This window comes from Lytechinus variegatus, chromosome 15 (genome assembly GCF_018143015.1).
Source record: "Lytechinus variegatus isolate NC3 chromosome 15, Lvar_3.0, whole genome shotgun sequence".
Classification (NCBI taxonomy): domain Eukaryota; kingdom Metazoa; phylum Echinodermata; class Echinoidea; order Temnopleuroida; family Toxopneustidae; genus Lytechinus; species Lytechinus variegatus.
The window spans coordinates 17,298,649-17,320,980 of NC_054754.1; the positions used below are offsets into that span (position 1 = coordinate 17,298,649).

Genomic DNA, 22,332 nt, shown 5'->3' on the forward strand with positions numbered 1-22,332 from the left:
TCATGAGACAAACATTTCAAAGGACTACATGTAGCATATGCAGCAAAAATTTTTTTTAAATGCTAGCGAGCTAAGCAAGCTAGCAAAAATATCAACCTTTCTTTATATGAAAAAATCAAATTTTGTTTTGACAAAACATTCAGAGAACAATATCGTATTTCTCTTTTTTTTTTCTTTATCCTAATATGCATATGAGTAAAAAAAAAGTTGTAATGCTTGAAAATTCCCACGAAGTTGTGTTCAAAATCATGAAATATGGGACAAAATGGCGTCCCTGCAGGGTCGTTAAGAGACACAGGACAAATTGCGGAAATACAGGACTATCCCTTGAAATCTGGGACATCGGGTCATCCTGGTTTAAAGATATATTCTGGTTGTAAAAATGATTGCAATATGAATTCTAGGACTCTAACCCCCCCCCTTTCTACAAAAAAAGGCAACAAAGTTTTGTCACAAATCATGATAATATCTAAGTAAGATATGAACTAAGTACTTTATAAATGTATGTACAGTTGAGGCCAGAAGTTTACAAAAACCCAGGAAATTCAAACATCATAAAACAAAGTATCATACAATTTACTGTTTCTTATAAAATATTTGTGCTATCATGACAAATTTGATATCGAACAAATGAGTATGTCATGCCTCTTCATCACATTGCTTTGTCATCAGGAGCTGAAAAATGTTTAGGTGTCATTTTTACCAAAAAATCTTCATATTTTAGACAAATTAAAAATAATAACTTGACAAAAACATTTCATATTTGTGTTAATTACTTCTCAACACAATCATTTCAGATTAGGCCCAGAATTTTTTTTTTGTTCAGTGGTGGCTTATCATGATAGAAAATGTAATATGAATCTATGAAACAGTATTTGAAAAAAAAATAATAGCAAACAATAGAATACATGTGGCACAAATATTACTTTTTTCTACAAAGAAAATTCTACCTGAAATATATTTTAATCCCAACGGCATCTCAATCATGGGGGAAGAGCTTAATGCGCTCTTTCATCTGATACCAAATTATATATGGTAGTATTTATATTTCTGAAGATTTAATGATGTTTGGCAAGCAAACAAATTTCACTGAATTCCATGGGTATATATAAACTTTGGGCCTCAACTGTATGCATGTATATGTACATATGGATGTATGTATATATCTAATTTATTTATCTAGTTATCTATCTATTTATCCCTTTACCTTTTCTATTTTCTACTTATTTATCTATTTACCTATCCATCCATCTATCAAACTAAAGCATGTCATCGATCGGTTCAAAGTGTAGCCTAACTGGAAGGGCATTAATAATGTGCAAAAGCAATAATCTAATGCCTTTCTTGTTTCAAACAGACATAATGTAGAAACATCATTTTAAAACGTCAATAAACACAATGTCTGAAATGTATAGTGCCTGCAAACAGATATTGCAATAGAAACAACTTTGGGAAAGAAGGATTGGATACTATCAATTTCTCATTTTTTTACACAGTAAAAAAAAAATCATACAATGCTGTTTACTATATGAACCTTACAATAATTGTTTAAACAGTTTAAAACAAGTGTTTAAATCTTAAGCAACAAAGTTTAATTTTCAATATCCAATCTTCAATGAATTAAACATGATTGTTTAAACGGTTAAACAAATACTGTAAGGTTCATATAGTAAGCAGCGTTGTATAAAATCTTTAACAGCGTTTTTACTGTGTAAAGGCAGAGTCAAATCTGACTCAGAAATGATGTAAACAGGGAGTCAATGCTATTAGAGTCAAAGTATATAGTTTTCCTATACACCTGGATCAACAATTCAAATCTCAGTTGACTTCAAGTCATCAGACTTGGATAGAAATGACTAACAGGAGTACCAGAACACCACATGATGCCATTTTTAGAACAACTTGAAAAAAGTAATATATTAGTTTACCCCTTCAGTCCCATATAACCATATACATGTCTTCCAAAGTCCCATAGATGCCAAAAGCAACTCATTTTAGATTAATAGCTACCACTCAGCCACCATAGCTAGTTTTTCAGCACATTATATCACATCAAAGAAAATAGAGCATCTGCGATATCCATTTTTTGGTTGGAATGATTAAACAGAGGAAATGATATAGACAAACAAGAAACTTCATTCTGAAAGGCCATGGTTCATTTTCTATTATAAAAACATATGAAGTAGGCTTTAACTCTTAACATGCCACGCACACTACTAACCCAATGCCACAGTGCTAATCCCATGCTAATCCCCTGTGCCAGCCACAAAACCCCCCTGTGCGACATTGATTTTGGGATCGCGAGTCGTATTCACTCCTTTCAATAGTCATGATTACAATTGCTTGTAACTCTCTAACGATTAGTTTATCCACAAATATTGTGTAGTAAAGTTGTAGGAAATTTCATACCCATTATAATGGTGTCCTTATTATATGGATTGGTTATTATCTTTACTGCTAAAATATGAGTTGTATCAAGTGGTTCCATTTTGTAGAGTGTTTTGTATGGACCAAAAAACCTAGGTCTCTTCCCTCTCAGATGCGGAGCCATATCTTGTAAAAAAAATGTAGAAATACTCGAAAAAGTCTAATGTAAACCGCGTAAGTTGATCCGTCAGAAAGCAGAGTTTGCACTGCACACAATAGTGCTAATTACGGCGTGCATGCGATGCGCAATACAATGCAAAACGGCGTAACAATGATTGTAATTCCAAATGTGCGCAGTCATGCACGAAGCAGGCGAGGGTAGGAAACAATGCAAGCACAAAGCAGTCAGTAGTAGGCGTGCGAGCACGAGTGTGGCATGTTATAGTAGGGTACGTAGCGTGCACGAAGCACTCAATGAGTTAAAGTACTTACTTTATAATGGTGGCTCGTGGCAAATGTCTTGAAATTGTTATACACGGCCAGATGTTAGGAAATCTGATTATATGCATTCTTGAAACTTAGGTAAGTGTAGTTATTCTTTGTGTAAGTGCAGTACAAGGACGTTTCTGAATGCAGAGTAGTTTTTCATTCCACTTTTAGATTTATTAACTCATTGAGTGCTTCGTGCACGCTACGTATCCTACTATAACATGCCACACTCGTGCTCGCACGCCTACTATTGACTGCTTTGTGCTTGCATTGTTTCCTACCCTCGCCTGCTTCGTGCATGACTGCGCACATTCGGAATTACAATCATTGTTACGCCGTTTTGCATTGTATTGCGCATCGCATGCACGCCGTAATTAGCACTATTGTGTGCCGTGCGAACTCTGCTTTCTGACAGATCAACTTACTCACGCGGTTTACATTCGACTTTTTCGAGTATTTCTACATTTTTTACAAGATATGGCTCCGCCTCTGAGAGGGAAGAGACCTAGGTTTTTTGATCCATACAAAATACTCTACAAAATGGAACTACTTGATACAACTCATATTTTAGCGGTAAAGATAATAACCAATCCATATAATGAGGACACCATTATAAGGGGTATGAAATTTCCTACAACTTTACTACACAATATTTTGTGGATAAACTAATCGTTAGAGAGTTACAAGCAATTGTAATCATGACTATTGAAAGGAGTGAATACGACTCGCTATCCCAAAATCAACGTGGCACAGGGGGGTTTTGTGGCTGGCACAGGGGATTAGCATCGGATTAGCACTGTGGCGTTGGGTTATTAGTGTGTGTGGCATGTTAAGAGTTAAAATTACTTCGAGTCAATGAAACAACAAAATATTAAAAGCTCTCTAAGATTCTTCCTGCCCCTTCTCCTTTCAAAAATATTTGTTCTCTTCTCCTCTCCCTTTTTATATCTTCATTTCTGTCCCTTCACTCTATCTATCAATATTCTTCACACATTTCTTCTCCTACTTATAATAATAATAATATGCATTTATATAGTGCAAAAACTATATCTATATATTCTATTGCGCTGCAAGAGCTTCCTAGGTGCTATCCATACTATCGGAATAGATAGGTTTTTAATTTTATCTTGAAATTATGTAAATTTGTTGAATTCCTAATGTTGAGGGGAAGTTTGTTCCATAGTTGTGGGGCTGACATCAGAAATGACCTATCTCCTAGTGTTGCTTTAGTCTTGTGTGGGGGTACTTGTAGTGTGAGTGTATCTTGTGAGCTACGTAGATGATGGTCATGAGATCAGGATTTCAATATCAAGAGATCTGAGATGTAACTTGGGGCCTGACCATTAAGACTCTTAAAAACTATCATTAGGATCTTAAATGTGATTCTTTGCCGGACAGGTAGCCAGTGTAATTCTCTCAATAATGGGGTGACAGGAGAGAATTTGGGAAGACGACATATCAAACGTGCACATGTGTTTCGCACTCTCTGCAATTTGCTTATTTGAGAATCGGGTAATCCATAGAGAACACTATTGCAATAATCCAATTTACTTGTGATACAAGCATGAACAATAGTTTTCATGGTGTCTTGATAAAAAAATTTGTGTATATGTCTCAAGTTATAGATCATAAAATAAGCGGATTTACAAACATTGTTGATTTGTGATTCCATGCTGAAGTGGGTATCAAAGACTACACTTCTTCTCATTCATTTTTTCCTCTCCTTCTACTACTTCTTCCTCTTCTACTTCTTCTCCTCATCCTCCTTCTACTTCTTCCTACCCTCCTAATCCTTCTCTTCTTCTCCACCTCCTCTTTCCTCTTTTCCCACTCCTCCTTTCACTAATTCTACCCCCTCTTCCTTCTTCCCCTCCTTCTCTTTCACTTTTCCTTCCCTTTATCTTTTTCCTACTTCTTCTCTCTCTTCATGATCTTCCTCTGAATCTTCTCCTCCTTCTACCGACTTCTCCTTCCCTGAATTTCCTTCTTCATAAATCATCCAGTTCATGCTCAAAAGGATGATTATGTTGCATTCTTTACAACAATAATTCATCTGTTGGATTTACAGATGGATAAGAGGTATTTACAATAATAACAACAATGAATATAATAACAATATACCACATCAATATGCCCAATACTCTGTTTCTTTCAAATAAAGAGATGATTTTTAACCACATCATGTTAATTTCAGCATAAAAAAGCATCACAGTTACATATACACAAATAATGTACTCCATATAATCCATAATGACACATCTTTCAAATATTCTCATGTAAGAATGTAAAGTGATTTTTCCCTTCCATGGAGTGAATAAAAATGCACTTTTCTACTATATCATCAAATCAAATTATACACTGTGGTTTAGGCTTCAGAAAGTAAATATGTGCAGTCTGCAATATAATTTGCACTAAAATGTATCAAGTCACACCCCAAAAAGTATGTTTAAAGTCTCAATTAAAATCCCAGATATGTTGCAGCGTCCTACTTCCATTTCAATATAGATATACCTCAGAGGGATGTAGAAATGGGTTAAATTTCATGACCCAATTTTCAGGAAAAATGTACCATCCAACTCTCAAATCTAAAAAGACACTTTTGCTCAAAGGCAAAGTGATGTGTGCCACGTTTTTATAAGGAAGAGGATATATATGTCACCTTTCCTTTCATAAAAAAATGTTGGAATCAAATAAAAATAGTAGGCCTATACATAATGTATTCTAATTCTTTAAATTCTTCTTATCCAATTGTTTTGCTTATTTGTTATTACAATTTTCAATCTTTTTCCATTTCATATTAAAAAAAAAATATTACTCCTATATTTATTGATTATTCTGTTTTTTTTTTTGGGGGGGGGTGTTGTGGAGGAATCAATATATTGAGTTGTTTTTTCAATTCACTTCACCTTGAAATGAAAGTATGAGGAGTTTGCAGGGACATTTTACCATTGTAATAAGTGGTATAATTATTCAACTCATAAGTTTTAAGTAGTTGTTTGAATTAAGTTCTAAGGGAAAAAATTGTTCAATATGAAAGGGACACTGACCAAAATAAATTTGAAGATGAAATATTTACACCTATCTAAAATAACTCGGTGAATAGATATGAAAGAAATTCATCTAAATGGACATCATGATTAATAAATAAATACATTTTTAATTGTATCAGACCTTTTCTGAATAGCAAGAACAAATGAGAAAAAAAATCAAGCAGAATTAGTATTTTTCTTTTTATATTGTGAGGGAATGGGTTCTCTAAACTTAGATGCAAACAAAGTACATAATATTTAATTAATGAAGATGCAGATGAGAGTCCTAATACTTACCAATCAATGGCCACAGATTTTTCTGCAGGCGACAAGCTAAAAAAGGGGAGGACAAATTAAGAGATTTATCAAAATTTTGAAACAGAAAGGTGAAAATGCTTGATTAATTCAAATAATAGTTGCTTGCTTAGCTACAAAATATGGTCATTTTTGCGTTGATTGCATGGATCAAATTCATGAAAATTTGAGAAATTTATTCGGCAGCAAGTTGAATTAATGAACAAGCATAACAGGTAGATGCATCAAGTTATCATTTGAAATCAATATTCCGCTGGCTTTTCGATTCCTGTATCACTAATCTCCATTAAAATGTATGAAAGCAATTTACTGGAGTCAAACATTTTGTCAATATGTTATTCATGATAATCTATATTGCACAATAGATAGAAAATGAAATATAGTTAGTATTGACTCAGAATTTGATCAGCATAAAAGCCTTCAGGAACAGGCACAAAGTGACTTGTTGATATAAGTATTCAGCTGTCCCAGTCGGCTCTTGCAAAAGGATTACTGTCGACATTTTACCTGAGCTGACTTGGGGGCAGGGGGAAAAGGGGATGGGTTCATATGGGAGTCAGTAAACTTAAAGTTAAGCTTGCAGTTTTAAGAGATTCTTTCCAAAAGTCAGTTATTTCAAATGAGTATTGCCTGAAGGGGAATGGGGGCCCCCACTTCATTTGGGATTCAGTAAATGCTTGGTGAGATCAGCCCTGCAGTATGAACTTTGTTATCTAAAAGTCAGGTATTTCAATGGATTTTCATCTTTATTTCTCTGGAAGTCAAACATTTCAAAGGATTACAGCCTTTGTTCCTCTGAATTTAGGTTGTGGAAATGGAGCAGAAGCTTGTAAAGTAGAATAACAACATTGGTCCAGTAGGTTTGAAAGCTTTTGGTAAACTCAAAATCAAGTACTTCAAAACAATACTACTGTACATATCTGTGTTAAAATAATAAATTATTATTGTTTACAGGTAATTAATGTTGTGAAATCTAGTTTTGCAGTTTTGGATCCTATAATCGGAAATATGATGAAAAATTTGTTGACTATTAATTTCCTAATATACATTATAATGCAGTAAATGCAGTGTGAAAAGCAAAAGTTGTGAGAAAAGAAAGTGAACGAAGCTTATACCTTGGTCACATTTGCTCTACGACGGCCGTACGGCGAGTCGAAAACAGCCGTTTTATTCAAACCACCTATATCAGAATGCTCAGTAGTGAGCATATTATTTACTAACAAGCTATACTTACCTATACCATCTCATCAAATTGCTATTCGTTACCCTGACTCGAATAGCCACCGGTAAAAAACTCCCCGAAAGAGGCTGACTGCAATCAGATAGCCTGGGAAACCCGTCACGGGACGAGACCCATAAAACCCCCTCGCCATATATAAGCCTCCTCTTTCGTTGCCAAGGAGGGGCGAGGTCTGCTGGGGAGGATGGGTGGGGAGCTATAGGTAAGTATAGCTTGTTAGTAAATAATATGCTCACTACTGAGCATTCTGATTTACTACACTGCGCTATACTTACCTATACCATCTCATCAAATTGCTAGAATAGCACGGAAAAACTGGAGGAGGGGCAGAAACGAGACCCTTTCCAGACAAGTAGGCATAACAATGATAAAGAAACTGATTTACTATAAAATGGAGTAGTCTCCCAACTGGAGAAGCTACTCTTGTAATAAAGGGATAAGAATCATCAACCACGTTAATGAAATATATCAACTGGAAATAGCCTAGGAAAAATTAGGACAAGACAAGAACCGCCAAGGCAAAACCTGTGTCTTGGCTATTACATCAAATAAGTAATAAGATACAAAGGTATTGAATAGGTCCAATAGGATGCCTGGAGGATCTCCTCCAAAGAGGTACCCTGAAAGCGCCCAAGATGCTGCTATGCCCCGTGAATCGTGGGCTCTAAAGGATCCTGATAAAATGGCATTTTCTCCATCTGACCTGATCCCCTGCACTAACCTTCGAGAAATTGTAATTGGATTAACAGGGCTGTGAGGTTCTATTGAACTAATGAACAGTTGGTGGGAAGTGCGAATGTACTTTAATCAATGTACCACTTTAAGGCACGTACGGGACAACATAACCTATCTTCGGAAACTGACGAGAGACTGTAAAATCACATTGTTCACCCCAGGACTTGAACCTGGGACTCCAAGGACGCTAGTCAAGTGCGTTATCCATTCAGCCATGATATCCCCCTAATGGTTGGAAGAACAACATCACAGGATTTAGGGGTTTCTTTTTCTTAGCTAGGAAATCAGGTCTAGGGATCAAGCGGACTCTGTCCTTCTCCCAACGAATATGACCCGGTCTCACCGTGGTGCATGAAGCAAAATACGTCTTAGACTTGAAGCTATAGTCAACAAGAAGTCTGTCTTAATGGAAAGATCAAGAAGGGAGCAATTATGTATGGGTTTAAAGGGGGATTTGGCTAGGGCACCGAAGGACTCTTGGCAGGTTCCAATTGGGGAAGAGTCTTCGGCTGGGAGGAATCTGTTAAGAAGAAGGATCTTGTTAGTCTGGTAAGGACAGCTGAATTGAGGTAGTTTCCCTATTATAGAAGCCTGAATGAATGGCTGCTATGGTTGACCAGTAACCCCTTATAAAAGAGACTGATAAACCTTCATCAAATAATAAAGGAAATAAATCTGCTATCTGACTTAAAGAGGCAGAAATTGGATCAATTTGTAAACTGCCACACCATCTGAAGTATCTCTGGAGTCTAGAATCATGAGTGTTCTAATTATGATGTATATTCATGCATTCATTGTTATCTTAAAATTTCAGTGAGCTTCTCTTGTTTACAAATGACATTATGCAAATTTCCTGTAGAAAAAATTTTATGACACTGATGGATTTCAATATAGTTACGATTAATTGGACGATTGATTGGATCAATTGTAACTCTTTGTAAGACTGGTTTGAGAACCTGTCATATCATAAGATATAACCTTTCTGGTGGAATCCCTAACAAATCTAGAATTGTCTTTTCTATCCTTTTCAAATAGTTATTTTGGATGGAAACCTCTTTACACAGCACTTGCTCAACCCTTTTGATAGTTGTTGGATTGCTGCAAGGTCCATAGCGACTTTTTGATATCATACGAGGGCTTCATGATCAAACCAATGACATTTGCATAGTAATGAATATCGTACAGATGATGTGGGGCGTTGTGGCCCTGTGGATTAGTCTTCCAACTTTGTAACAGAGGGTCGTGGGCTCGTATCCCAGTCATGGCATAATTACCTTCAGCAAATTTTTTTTATTTTTTTTATCCACATTGCGCAGCACTCAATCCAAGAGAGATGAATGGGTACCTGGCAGGACTTTATTCCTCGAAAACCCAGGGTAATAATATCCAGGTCTTTGGACATAATGTGATATGTGCTAAACAAGAACTGATTTAATATCATTAACCAATTCCTAATGAAAGTTGCAGGCAAAATATATGAGATACCATATTGGCCTTCAATTTGATGTAGGCAAAAAATTGACCACCCCTTGTACACTTTCAGAACCAGTTAGTGGGATCAGTTGGTAGAATGTACTTCTCACAAACAGGTGTGGGGGGGTATTTGCTACCACCCTGTTCGGCATTCAACATTTAGAGTATAGAGCCTCATCGGTCTGGAGCTGCACAGTGGCTGCCGGGCTCACAATAAATTGGGTAAAAAGAATTTTGGAATATTTCTAAACTCAGATTTCTATTACGAACATTAAAATATTATCTTAATCACAATCCCTGATTGAGAACTCTGGGATTGTATGGGAATCTTTATCATTGGAACACACAGTAGATTTATGTCATAAATATTTCCAAGGAGAAGCTGATATCATTATGGCAAGTGTGGTAGAAACTGATGGACAATAGCAGCAATTCTTAAGGGTTCACCACCCTCAGGCCTTGGTTTGAGATCTCAAGACTGTCTGAGCATCCAAAGACCACTCCATAAACCACATCTACAAGTTACTTCTGTCATTGCTTTATAAGCCAAAAATAGTGTAGATATATACCTCAGATGCCACAAAATTATCAAGAATATTACTAGGTCTACATTCTATACAAGTGAACGCAACTTTGTAAGTAACCAAAGTTTGGCAAGTTTTACCATTATGCCTGTATGATTTTTTTTTTTTGGCACATGAACACCTCAATATTACATATTGCTGTGGACTTGGAACAGATTTCAAATAATGAAAAGTAAAGGCAAAGAAATAGTCTTCTCCCTACTGCTTGTGGGGAAGGGTTAGTGTTAGATTGTCATAAGTCCCGGTTATGAGTGGGGGCCCTGAATTTGGTGCATTGAAAGAACGCCTGGCTGGCGGCCCCGTCCCCCACCATGAGGATTCCTATGACTTTCCCAGCGGCCCCTTTCATTCCTGGCATCGCTACCAGAGCGAGGGAAGAGGGGGATGACCCTTTAAGTTCATTATAGGTCTAGGGTATGGAGCTAGAGCTAGCGTATGGAGGTCTCTGGTCTGGCCCTGGACTAGGGCCTGGCGGACTAGGTCTACTCGAGGAGAGCTTATAAAATGTCTTGTCAGCTGTGGTGCTGGCTGAAAAAGACTTGTGCAATACTTCTTGAAAGTGTCCATAAACAAGTCCTTACCTTTGCAAGGAAACTTATTGAGAATGAGAAGTCCAGCTCAGTAGCTGCCCCTTTCTCAATCATCTTGAGAGCATCTAGTCTTTAGCCCTCCTTGCCCTTGTGCATAGCAGTGTTGATTGCTGCTTGCTCATACTGGAGATCAGCGATTTTGTGACTCTAGCAATAAGTTCTTGTCATTGGTAGAGACTCAGTCCAAGCCGCTCAGCCTCACTATGAGCGGATATCAGATACCCCTAGTACATCGCGAAAACCATACCGCTCCGGGCGGCCACGGCCACGGCCACGTCCAGCGCTGCAACTGTAAGCTGATAGTCGGCTGAGTGGTAACCAGTGCCGCGGCGAGGGTTACGGCCCAATCTAGTCTTCCTCGCTCCCGCATCCCCGACACGGAAAGCAACGTCCGGGGCCGAAGGGATGGACAAAAAATCCTCAAAGTCTTGAGCGGCAAACCGATAAAAGTTCGAGACTTCTTTACTGATGGGTATAAGCCGAGAGTGTTGCTTATCTGGGAGCGGACGTCCCGAAAGCAGGATCTATATACGGAGCGTCCATCTTGATCACAGACGGACGAGTTCAGGCGGAAGATTGACTTCTCTCTCGCTCATTTCGCTACGCTACTGGTATACTGTTTTCGGCCCGAAGATGAGGGCAGTATTTAAAATGCATGTTCCCACTAGTCGGAGTATCGCGTTTGAGTAAGCCAGAACTCTCTCGTACCCCTAATGGTGAATCTCTTCGATCGAATCCCATTTTCTGGGCAGCTTTCAGGGAATGCAAGGAGCTGCTATAAGAATTTGATGGGGGAAATCGCCCCCAATCTCTTCTAATGAATTGGGTCGGTGGTAATCGAATTCCGAATCAGATTCTCCCACGATAGAAAACTCCTATTATCTACGGCTAGTACGAGGCGAGTTATCATTAGCCCCAACTCCGCGATCTGTATGAGGCGATCTAGGCCTCTCTCTCTACGTCTAGAGCATTGAATTATGGTCTAGAATGAGTCGAGTTTTCATTAGCCCATTGTCTCGGGCGGCTCGGGATGGGTCGATTGCAGCACCCGATGGGGGAGGATCGCCTGCAAGGCTTCCAAGATCCAACTACTACAATTGTTAATAATTCCTCTTTATTATTATTATTATTATTATTATTATTTTAAACCGCATGTACGTAGAATAGATCTTAATTCCACAGCACTGTATGAACTCCTGCACAATTCTACAAGTACGATGATACACCAACCTGGTGGACTGTACTATAGATAACTGATGATGACCCGTCTCGGCGGGGTCTGGCAATGAATGGACTGACCGGTCACAATCCCGGGCCAGTCGAAGCTTCTTATATGAAATATAGGGGTTGTAGTGGGTCGTTAACTCGAGCCTGATTGTCATTAGAACACGAGTGGTCATCGCGAGGCTTCTTCTTGCCCGCCCTAGTCTTTGATGAGGAGCGACCCCGATCGGAAGGAGTGTAAACAGCCTCTTCCGATTTATCCGTACCCTTGTCTACCTCCCGCCTAAGGGGCTGGGTGTCTGATTGTGTAGTGTCATTAGCCGGCGTTGTCTTGGCCGGGTTATAAGTGTTAGACTTCTTATTCTTCGGCTTTATCTTGGCTGCCTTATCATCGTGCTGTTATTATTTCTCGGCTTTGTCTTGACCGAGAAAATGGCCCTCGGCTTTATCTTGACCGAGTTGATCTCCCCTTTTTATTGAGATCTTTTGGGTTGGGGGAGGCTTGGGAATTAATGTTTATTTCAGTTATTTCTTCAGACATCGTGATTCATAAAAAAATTTGCGCGGTGGCTAAACGTTTCGAGTGTACTCAACGATGTCGCGGTAACGAAAGAGGAGGCTTATATATGGCGAGGGGGTTTTATGGGTCTCGTCCCGTGACGGGTTTCCCAGGCTATCTGATTGCAGTTAGCCTCTTTCGGGGAGTTTTTTACCGGTGGCTATTCGAGTCAGGGTAACGAATAGCAATTTGATGAGATGGTATAGGTAAGTATAGCGCAGTGTAGTAAATTTAGCTGGTACAAAAAATGTTAAAACGACTGTTTTTGACTCGCCCTATGGCCACCGTAGAACAAATGTGACCATGGTATTAGTCACAGACTATGGGGCAAACTTGCCAGTTAGCCCCACCAATAGTACGGGGCTAGCGGAAAACTTTGCTGGTGAGAAAAGGGGTGTAATGGAATCCAAACATGAAATTCTTACTTCATACTGCTGCAGGTGCCTAGGTCTGTATCGTTTGGCTGGGTGTTTACTCTTGGAGGGCAGCCATAGCTTCAATGAAAAAAAAAAGAGAAGAAAGTTTAAGAGTGTAAACACTGAAGAACAATTCCCCACTTTATGAACTTAGGGTCATTATTTAATAGTTTAAAGAAAATTGAAGAAAAATTAATGTTTAAAAAAATTAAACAATGTTCATCTCTCAAGCAATGAATATCAGAAAGGTTTACCTTTTTAATCAGGAATAAGCACACTTTAAAGTTCCTAGATTTATATAATTACCCCCAAATATTGTAGGAACAGTCGAATCCAATATTAAATTTGATTTAAAAAATCCAGGATAAGGTTTCAATGTGTAAATATAAAACTTCAAACCAAATCAATTTGTTAAGTTTATTTATATCTGGGGTGCAAAATTGTTATGTAAATCTTGAAAATAAGAGTATAAGAAGAAAACATTTTCAAAAATTTAATTGAAGCACCATACATATTTGTGTTATATGTATTTAATTTTATTTCTAGGCAAAAGACAACAAAAATATATACAAGAGGAAGAAATTACCACCGACTAGTTTCTGTTATGAAGCTCTTCTCACTAGTCGGGGTTTACAAATATACAAAAATAAAATCGGTAGAAAATGGCAATAAATATTTAGATGCATGACTTATTAAAACAAAGAACTTAATAACAAGGAGTGTTTGTTTCCATGTGCAATTATAATGTCCAGTCAATATGAAATGTTTATGCATTCAAATAAACAATGTCAAGCTATTATCAGATAGTATCTGCTAAAATGCCCTGTATAGGTAATAATTATCATTATTGAATACATTCATGAATTACATTATTGAAAACAAAAGACAACTTGAAGTATAATGATAAACAATTACATGTGTTATGAAATTAAAATTAGAATGTTAATGTGGATATTTTCAAGACATCAATCAAACTAATTTCAAGACATCAATCAAGACCTATTTTTTTCATTGTTGTAGCATAATATAGTTTAATATAGTTTTATTCAATATGTTCAGTACCACATTAATACCGTGTAATGATATGTCATGTAATATATTATCATGTGTTAGCAAATAGAATGCAGTGTCTATATGTAAATTAAATGTATATTACAATGTAGCACAATACTTAGTTTGATGTAGAATAATATTTTAATTTAATGAAAAGCTCGCTTGATTTTTCTTATGTAATAAATAATTCATTTGTTAAGCGCACAGTGATCACCAATATTATGCGCTATATAAGTACAATATTATTATATATATTGTTGTCCAAACATGAGCACATTAGTGAATATACAGTATTTGTATGTGTCATAACTGGAAGCAAAGTAAGGTTGATTTGGGGTCATACTTTTCCTACGATATCTACCCAAAAGCACTTATAACATACTTCCTAAGATTATGATTCTATTTAATTTCATTAAAAAAAAAAAATTGTCCCCGCCAAAACCCAATGAATTCACTGTCAATGCGAATCAAATATAATTTGAAAATAACATATTTTTTTAATAAATCCTTTTTCAATGACGGATTAAAATTAAACTGGGGCAATCATCCGGATGGATGATCCGTGATGTCCCACTGACCATAGCTCCTTTGAGATGACCGCCCCTAGCTTGCGATTCATCCAATATTTCTAGGACTTTATTTTTTAATATTGTTCAGGCGTCCATTGCTTCCTATATAGTCAGTGCCAGATGGACCTAACATCTTTATATTTCATGAACATAATGCCTTTTTGCCTCTTAAAGGAGCCGGGAGGGTAAATTATTCTGTGAGATTAAATATTTCATTTTGTTTGGGTGTTTATGCTATCAATCTTTTCTGGTAGCAGAGCAGCATCCTTGCATTACTTATTAAGTGTCATTTGCATCATGATATAAAACAGCTTCCACTGGGAAATCTACAAGTAACTCAGGGACAAGAAATTTTCCGCTCATTATTAAACTATAACTAACCATAATGGCATAAATGGTGTCATTGATCAGAATATAATAGAAGTGTGGATGATGATTTCATGAGAGAGGTACAGTAAAAATTTTAGGAAATATCCATCTCTTTGTTTCATGCAGACTCATATATCAATTCCTAACATTAAAACATTTTCCTGAAACTTGAAATTAACAATCAATGAAAATAAATTGATAAAACTTGTCAAAAGATAGTGTATTGTATTCTAATATAACATGTGTTAAATTCAAATACTGACTTTGATTTCATTAAAGGGTTCATTGGTGCTCAGCAAGTTGAAAAGTAATCTCTAAAACATTGTTTGACAATCTAAACAAGTGGAATGCCTCTGGCGGTCTCACCTGCATCACGCGATTCAATATCGCAGCAGTGCTGACTTTGAAAACTACTATAACTAGCACAAGATGTTCAGTGATACTTGATTACACTTATTTCCATGTTTTATGAACTAGACCAATACACTGACAGAGATATGATGGTAATTCAACAAATACCCCCAATGTGGCCAAAGTTCATTGAACTTACATGACCTTTGACCTTGATCATGTGACCTGAAACTCGCACAGGATGTTCAGTGATACTTGATTACTCTTGTGTCCAAGTTTCATGAGTCAGATTCATAAACTTTTAAAGTTATGATGGCAATTCAACAGATACCCCCCATTATGGAGAAAGTTCATTGACCTTTGACCTTGGTCATGTGACTTAAAATGCACACAGGATGTTCGGTGATACTTGATTACTCTTATGTCCATGTTTTCTGAACTAGACCAACATACTTTCAAAGTTATGATGGTAATTCAACAAATACCCCCAATTTGACCAAAGTTCATTCACCCTAAATGACCTTTGACCTTGATCATGTGACCAAAAACTTGCACAAGATGTACAGGTATTAGAATTCAAACACATTTTTCAACTTTTTAAAACTATTTATTGTTAGAAATGAACTTTGCCATTTAAATCATAAAACATTAGTTTAAAGAATATCGTATCAGTTCATAATGTAAAATCATGTATTTTTTTTTGTTTATTGTGCAATGTGCTATTAGTTAAATCAAAGGGTTCTTTAAAAAAATATTGGGGGCTTGGGGCAAATTTTGAACCCCAAATGCTCACAAGGGCCCTGGAGAACAAAAAAGTCCCTTAAATTCCAATTGTCATACAGCACGGAAAAATTACATCGGGGCTCAGATCAATTTTGGCCCCAGAATGCTCAAGGGATTCCTGGAAAAAAATAAAGGTTGCCAAATAAGGCAATAGGTTGCAAAAAGAATGGCCTGAAAATATGAAATTATTTTTATACCTGTCACACAAATTACAAAATTAGGGCATAGAAACTGTCCAATAATAATGAAAATCCCCTTGTTTTATTAGTTTTTTTATTCCATAAATTTGATCTAAAAGCTGAAAACAAAACCTATCTAACCAGCTTTGCAACAACTCGCCAGATGAGCTGATTATTAATGATCTCTCGCACCCAAGTGACTTGGTGTCTGTTTAATTATTCATATGTGACAAATGACTACACCCTCGAGTTCACATTTATTTCCTGAAACCGTAGTGGATTGATCCGGCCTCATAAATAATCATTATATTTTGGGCCTGCATGCAATGAGAGGAAGAAGGGTGTATGTTCATGCTGCTTTTATGTCCTCGTGGCTCCAAATGTAGGACATTATGTATAAATAAATGAGGAGGGCTTGGGAATTTCTCCTTCCTTTTATAATGGTACAGACACTACTAATTACACTCTTGAATCTTGATGCATGACGAATGAAGAAAATACGATACATGTAGAAATAACTTTGGTCTTTGCTGCAGAAACAGCCACAATAATGTATGGGGGCAGAATGCCTATCTCAACAGAATATTGGAACACCTTTTTAAAGGAAAATACTTCCAGGAATAATGGTAACCGTTGACCCTTTTTTGTTTGTCAGAAAATGTTTGCCCCTTCTAACTGTACAATTCCAATTCTTCTAATAATATACCAATTCGTCCAATTACCAACTTGTCTACTATCATTGGTCTGAAATCAGTTTGTATACTATCCACAAGATCTAATTGCCGATTCGTCCACTCACCATTTTGTCCAATATCCAGTCGGTCCAATTGCCATTTACTCCATATACCACTTGGTCTAATTGGACTAAGTGTTAAGTGTGCAAAATTAATGAAATTCAAATGGATATTAGACCAACTGGTTATGAGGCGAAATGGTCATAAATTAAATGGTGATTAGTCGAAGTGATGATTGGACCAAATGGTTATTAGACGAAATGTTGATGGACGGAAAGGTATCAGACTAAATGAGGGTAGACCATGTGGTGAGTGGACGAGTTAGCAGTGGACGAATTGGCATTTTTGGTAGTAAAATGTGTCAACTCTAGAAATCTGATATCATATCAATCAAAAGTAACCATTACTGCACTTTCCATTACCTAAATGCCTTTCTTATATTATAGAAATAATGCCAAAGAGCACTGTCACAAACAGCTCACGTCGTGTTCACGAATAGTTCAGCACGACACCGTCCGAATTGCGCAAACTCGTCGTGCCAATGCGGGAAGTGCGTAAACTATGCGCAAACTATGCGTGAACTCGTCCTGCCAGTTCATGTCAATGTGGACACTGACGGGCACGCATTCGTGAACTATACGGGAGCCTCCCAGTTCGTGCCCCCCAAATCGTGGCCAAAAGTCGTGCAAGTGTCAGCCTGGCTTTAGATAGACAAGTGATGTAAACCATTGGTCAATTTCAAAATTTTTATTTCAATTTTTATATAGCACAAATTACAGTTAGGTCTCTTAGCGCTCCAAAAGGGTAGTGTAAGAAAGAGAGAGAGAAAGAGAGTGAAAGAAAAGGAAAAAAAATATCATAATTATTGAACCTTATACATCATTACACAAATTCTGGTAAAAAATGGCCACCCTTGCAGTAAACTATTTTTTTTCAATGAGATAATAGAGTCCTCCTAGACTGAGGCATAAATTGGGTTTTGGGGGGTTTGGGGGGAGGTGCCCCCTTTTGACCCAATTTTTTATACAAATGATACCCTAAAAATATAGTACTCCTCTTGTGCCCCTTACAGGGGTAAGGATGATTATGCCCTTTCCCCTTTTCAAATCAAACACCCTTTATTGTCAAATTATTTTTTAAAGATAACTGTTACAGATTTGGGAAAGTGACAATATTTTTCCAGTGTTAACTTTTCATTTTAGGTGGGTGAGGTTGACTTATATTTGAGAGATACACCCCTCCCCTCCATTCTGAAATCCTGGGACTGTCCCTGATGAGATGGAGAATAATAATATAATACTGGTATATTCAAATTCAAAATTTGTATTCTCTCAGTGAAACCTTTACATAAAAAACAAATATAATACAAAGTTAAAATACATGTATTACAAATTGGTGTAAAAGACAGTCTAAAAATTGCATTATGGTTCAGAATCATACCGAGGGGTAGCAGCCAAAGAAGAAAAAATCCTTATAATTAGGTTGACCCATTATTAAAAAAAAAGGTGACATAGAAAATGCAATGATATTGATATATAGCTGGTATCCCAAAGAAATGGAACACAGGATTCTATAAGAATAATACAGAGATCATTGCAATTGATGAGGTTTTTAAAAATTCTGTCATCTTTTGATTGCTTACGTTTTTTGCCCGGGGGGGGGGGGGGGTGCAGTCAAATGTATTACTAGTAAACAAGACTACAAAACAAATGCAGATAAAAGTACATATGGCTTGGATAATAAAACCTGTATCTCAAAAATAAAAAATTTCGAGGGCAGCTTATAACAAGCTGTATTGGTGGTGATCTCATATTGTCTGAAAACAGTCTCCTTATACCTGTGAAGACCTCTTTCGAGGCAAACGAAAGTTGATACCCATGTTATAATTCTAAAACCTAGCTTATTCTGAGCTGTCATCAAAATATTTAACTGTTGAGATACGAAGGTTTTATCAGCCAAGCCACGATATATTATTCTTACCAGTTGACGGTCCTTGGCTCGTTGTCCATGGACGCTCTGATTCCGTACAATAAACATGATAAAAGCTTTATGGTGAAGTTGAATAGACGGATTCGCAAACCTGTCAGAAGGGAACAACAAATAGATAATGAAAATCTCAATGAATTCATTATTCAAACGAATCATTTAATGGAATACACAAACAAACTACAAATGAAAAGAATTATGTCTCTTTCATGAGAATAAAAATAAAGTTGGATGATAATCTGACTCTCATTCAGTGATCATGATATCAACCAAAAATTCAAATTCCTTACAAATAAAACTAAGGAGGAAGTTTTTTTTTCTAAAATCCAGAGGAAAAGATCAAGAATCATACAATTTTAATTCAGCTTTGATATACATGTATAACTGGTATCCCAAAGGAATGGAACACAGGATTCTAAAAGAATAATGCTGAGATCATTGCAAGTGATGAGGTTTTTTAAAAATTCTGTCATTTTTTAATTGCTTTTGTTTTTTGCAACCAAATTTTGTTCAACTGGCATTTCCTATCACCTGTATGGTGTTTAAGGCATTGTGTCACATAAACTATTTATTCATGTGTACTTTTTCATGACATGACATGCTTTCCAACTAGGAGTATATGAAGGGTTATTACCAATTTTTTTCATATAAGTTTCCTACGTTTTGGAACATATGAATTATTTAAACAAGGTAAAGAATTAGAAATCGCTTCATTGAATTTAATGATTGTGGTATCATTCCCTTTGTTCAAAGATACTCCAGTCAATGATGCCAAAAATAGAATATTTTTAAATCAACACTCAGAAAATCCTTTGTTCTGTGACTTTTATACCTTTCCTTTTTGTATTTGGGATTCTTACATACACAACTTTGCAGGAGGCAAAGGTTGAACAAAGTGTCTGAATTAGTGAACTAGCATACTTATATCGTCTGCAGTCATCCGAACCATCGTATCACACATACGACGGTGCAAACCCATTTCTGAGAAAATCAACTTCAAGTTTCCTATAATTTTCACACCTATTTCCCCAGCCTTATAACATATTCATTGTTAAAAAAATACATGGTTGGAAAGACCATGACAATTGCTTGACATTCGTATCCTTATCTTTGCACAAAACCAAGGATCTGAAAAACTGTTGCAGAAGAGCTCCATGCTTGTAATTTCGGTTTGAGCGGTTTAGATTCCCCCTGTACAAAAATGCAATAGGGAATACAACAACCCTAACCACGATTTTAATTTTTTAATTTTGAATGCAGTGCCGATGGCCGATAGGGCAGTTTGGTTGACCGAAATTGCAGTCAGTCAAAACATTGTATCGCTCTGCTACAGTACATGTTCCAATGGGGTTTGCTCATTTTATTAAAAATTTGTATGGCATCGCCTTGAAAATCCCCTCATATGTCAGAAACTACAATAAATTGTTGCCTATATATTTAATTACAAATAGAATAGGACTTGTACATACCTTTCATGCAAAAATCTCAAAATCGATTTTTGACAGTATGTTTTAAGAAAGTGTAAAAAACAAATGCTTGATTATTCGGGAGAAAGTGATTTACTTAACAGCTGTTCTGTTTCATGAAAAAATGGATATCCTTAAAAACTCAATGAGCCTTTTAACCAGCTGAAGTTATTAACTCAAGCATTCTAAATTCCAGGAAAACAGTGTGCACTTGTCTCGTTACACTTCCTTTATTACGATATAGCACTTTGTTCTGATGCTATTTCACCCATGAATTTTCAATCATTAGGTGGCACTGCACCAGTCTGAGTTTGCTCAATCTTGAGATTTTAGCCCGATTGGCTCTCTTCGTGGTTAATGTTGAGATTCAAGAAACCCCTTATGCACCATCGCAAGAAGAGCGATTCCCGCTCTAGCTAGGCATCAATGCATTATGGTCTGATGCCGTGAATAAATAATCCCGAGTGTGTCTGCACCTGCAAATTAGCGGGATATTTCCTAATTTTTTGGGTAGGAAAGGGAAGGAAAAATGTGCAAGAACGTAGAAAGGCGTTGTAGCAAAGAGATTCCGTGTAGGTTTTTTAATTATTTGATAAAATTGAATGGTCTGGTGCACATTTGGGGTATACTAATGAGATCATATGAAAATAAAGAAAGTTAGTAGGTTTTGATCATTTCAGGAAAGGGGGAGGGGTGGAATTCTCTCCATTCACCCCCCCATCCCGACTACCATGGCAATACTAAAACTTACTTGATCGTTGGTTCTTGATGAAGTATAGCTGAAGACGTTCCTTGAAGGATTTGTCGTCAACGAAGAATTCCACCCTCACCCTGCAAAGATACAATGTTGATGGACCGGTCAATTAAAATGATAAGGCCTTATGCATCACAGCATATGATACCAGATGGGTTATACATCATGGTATCGTCACTTTAGGACCAGACGGTCTTAACTCCACGTAATGTAAAATGAGTTTCATCCCCATCTTGCTTCAAGCAGATACACTCTTAGGCTCTGTTGCAAATCACATCTTTCAAAAACCATGGTAAATTTTAAGCTAAATTATTATTATCATTATACTCCGATATGCAGCTGTGTGATTGGTTGATATCAAATTTATGCACTTTCTGTCAAGCAAGGTAAAATCATAATAATAATCAAAGCCAATTGTAGACTTAATCTAGGAGGCGTTTCATAAAAGGTGTATTCAGTGATTTTCACTGAATAACTTGCTCTTAGCCAATCAGATGCAAGGATTTTCAGTAGCTTATAACATAGAAGGAATGCTCCCCAAGTCTCTTCGAGACAAAACATTATTCTTGTTGAAGTTAAACTCCACAAAATTGAGTGAGATTGACAATTGTTTACATAATCAAGAATCATACAAATGTGTTTATATGAAAATGTACTTTACCAAACAGAATCAATAATAAAAATAAAAAGAATAGCAATGCCCAACAAAGAGTAAATGAATAAAGTGATTCCTGGAAAATATATCATCACCATAATGATACTCTTTTCAGATTTATGATTCTTTTTTAATTTGTCTACTCTATATTGATTCAGTTTAATAGTTTTTGTCCTATTTTTTTTAATCTATGAGATCTCTTTTCTATATCAAGTCCTTCAAGATTCCACTTCAAAATTACCTGGCTCCGAGCAAATCTCAATTATTGATTTTTATGCAGGTACAATATTTCATAAAGAACTAACATCATCAGGCATTGTGTACAGACAAATATGATTGGTTCAAGAATTTATGATGGATAAGGGACTAAATGCATGTACATAATTCATAGCATAATGGTGATATAAACACA

The 22,332-nt window shown here is 36.5% G+C and overlaps 1 protein-coding gene across 2 annotated transcripts in view; it reads right to left on the minus strand.

Annotated features, from left to right (window-relative positions):
- The window catches only part of LOC121428753 (potassium channel subfamily T member 2-like), a 104,873-nt gene that overhangs the window by 61,781 nt on the left and 20,760 nt on the right, over positions 1-22,332 (minus strand). For both annotated transcript variants that reach the window (XM_041625571.1, XM_041625572.1), the window contains exons 2-5: positions 21,263-21,342; positions 19,040-19,139; positions 13,031-13,099; positions 6,183-6,218 (exon numbers count right to left, since the gene is read on the minus strand). In XM_041625571.1, the coding sequence (XP_041481505.1) occupies positions 6,183-6,218; positions 13,031-13,099; positions 19,040-19,139; positions 21,263-21,342 (285 nt within the window). The remainder of the gene's footprint in view (positions 1-6,182; positions 6,219-13,030; positions 13,100-19,039; positions 19,140-21,262; positions 21,343-22,332) is intronic.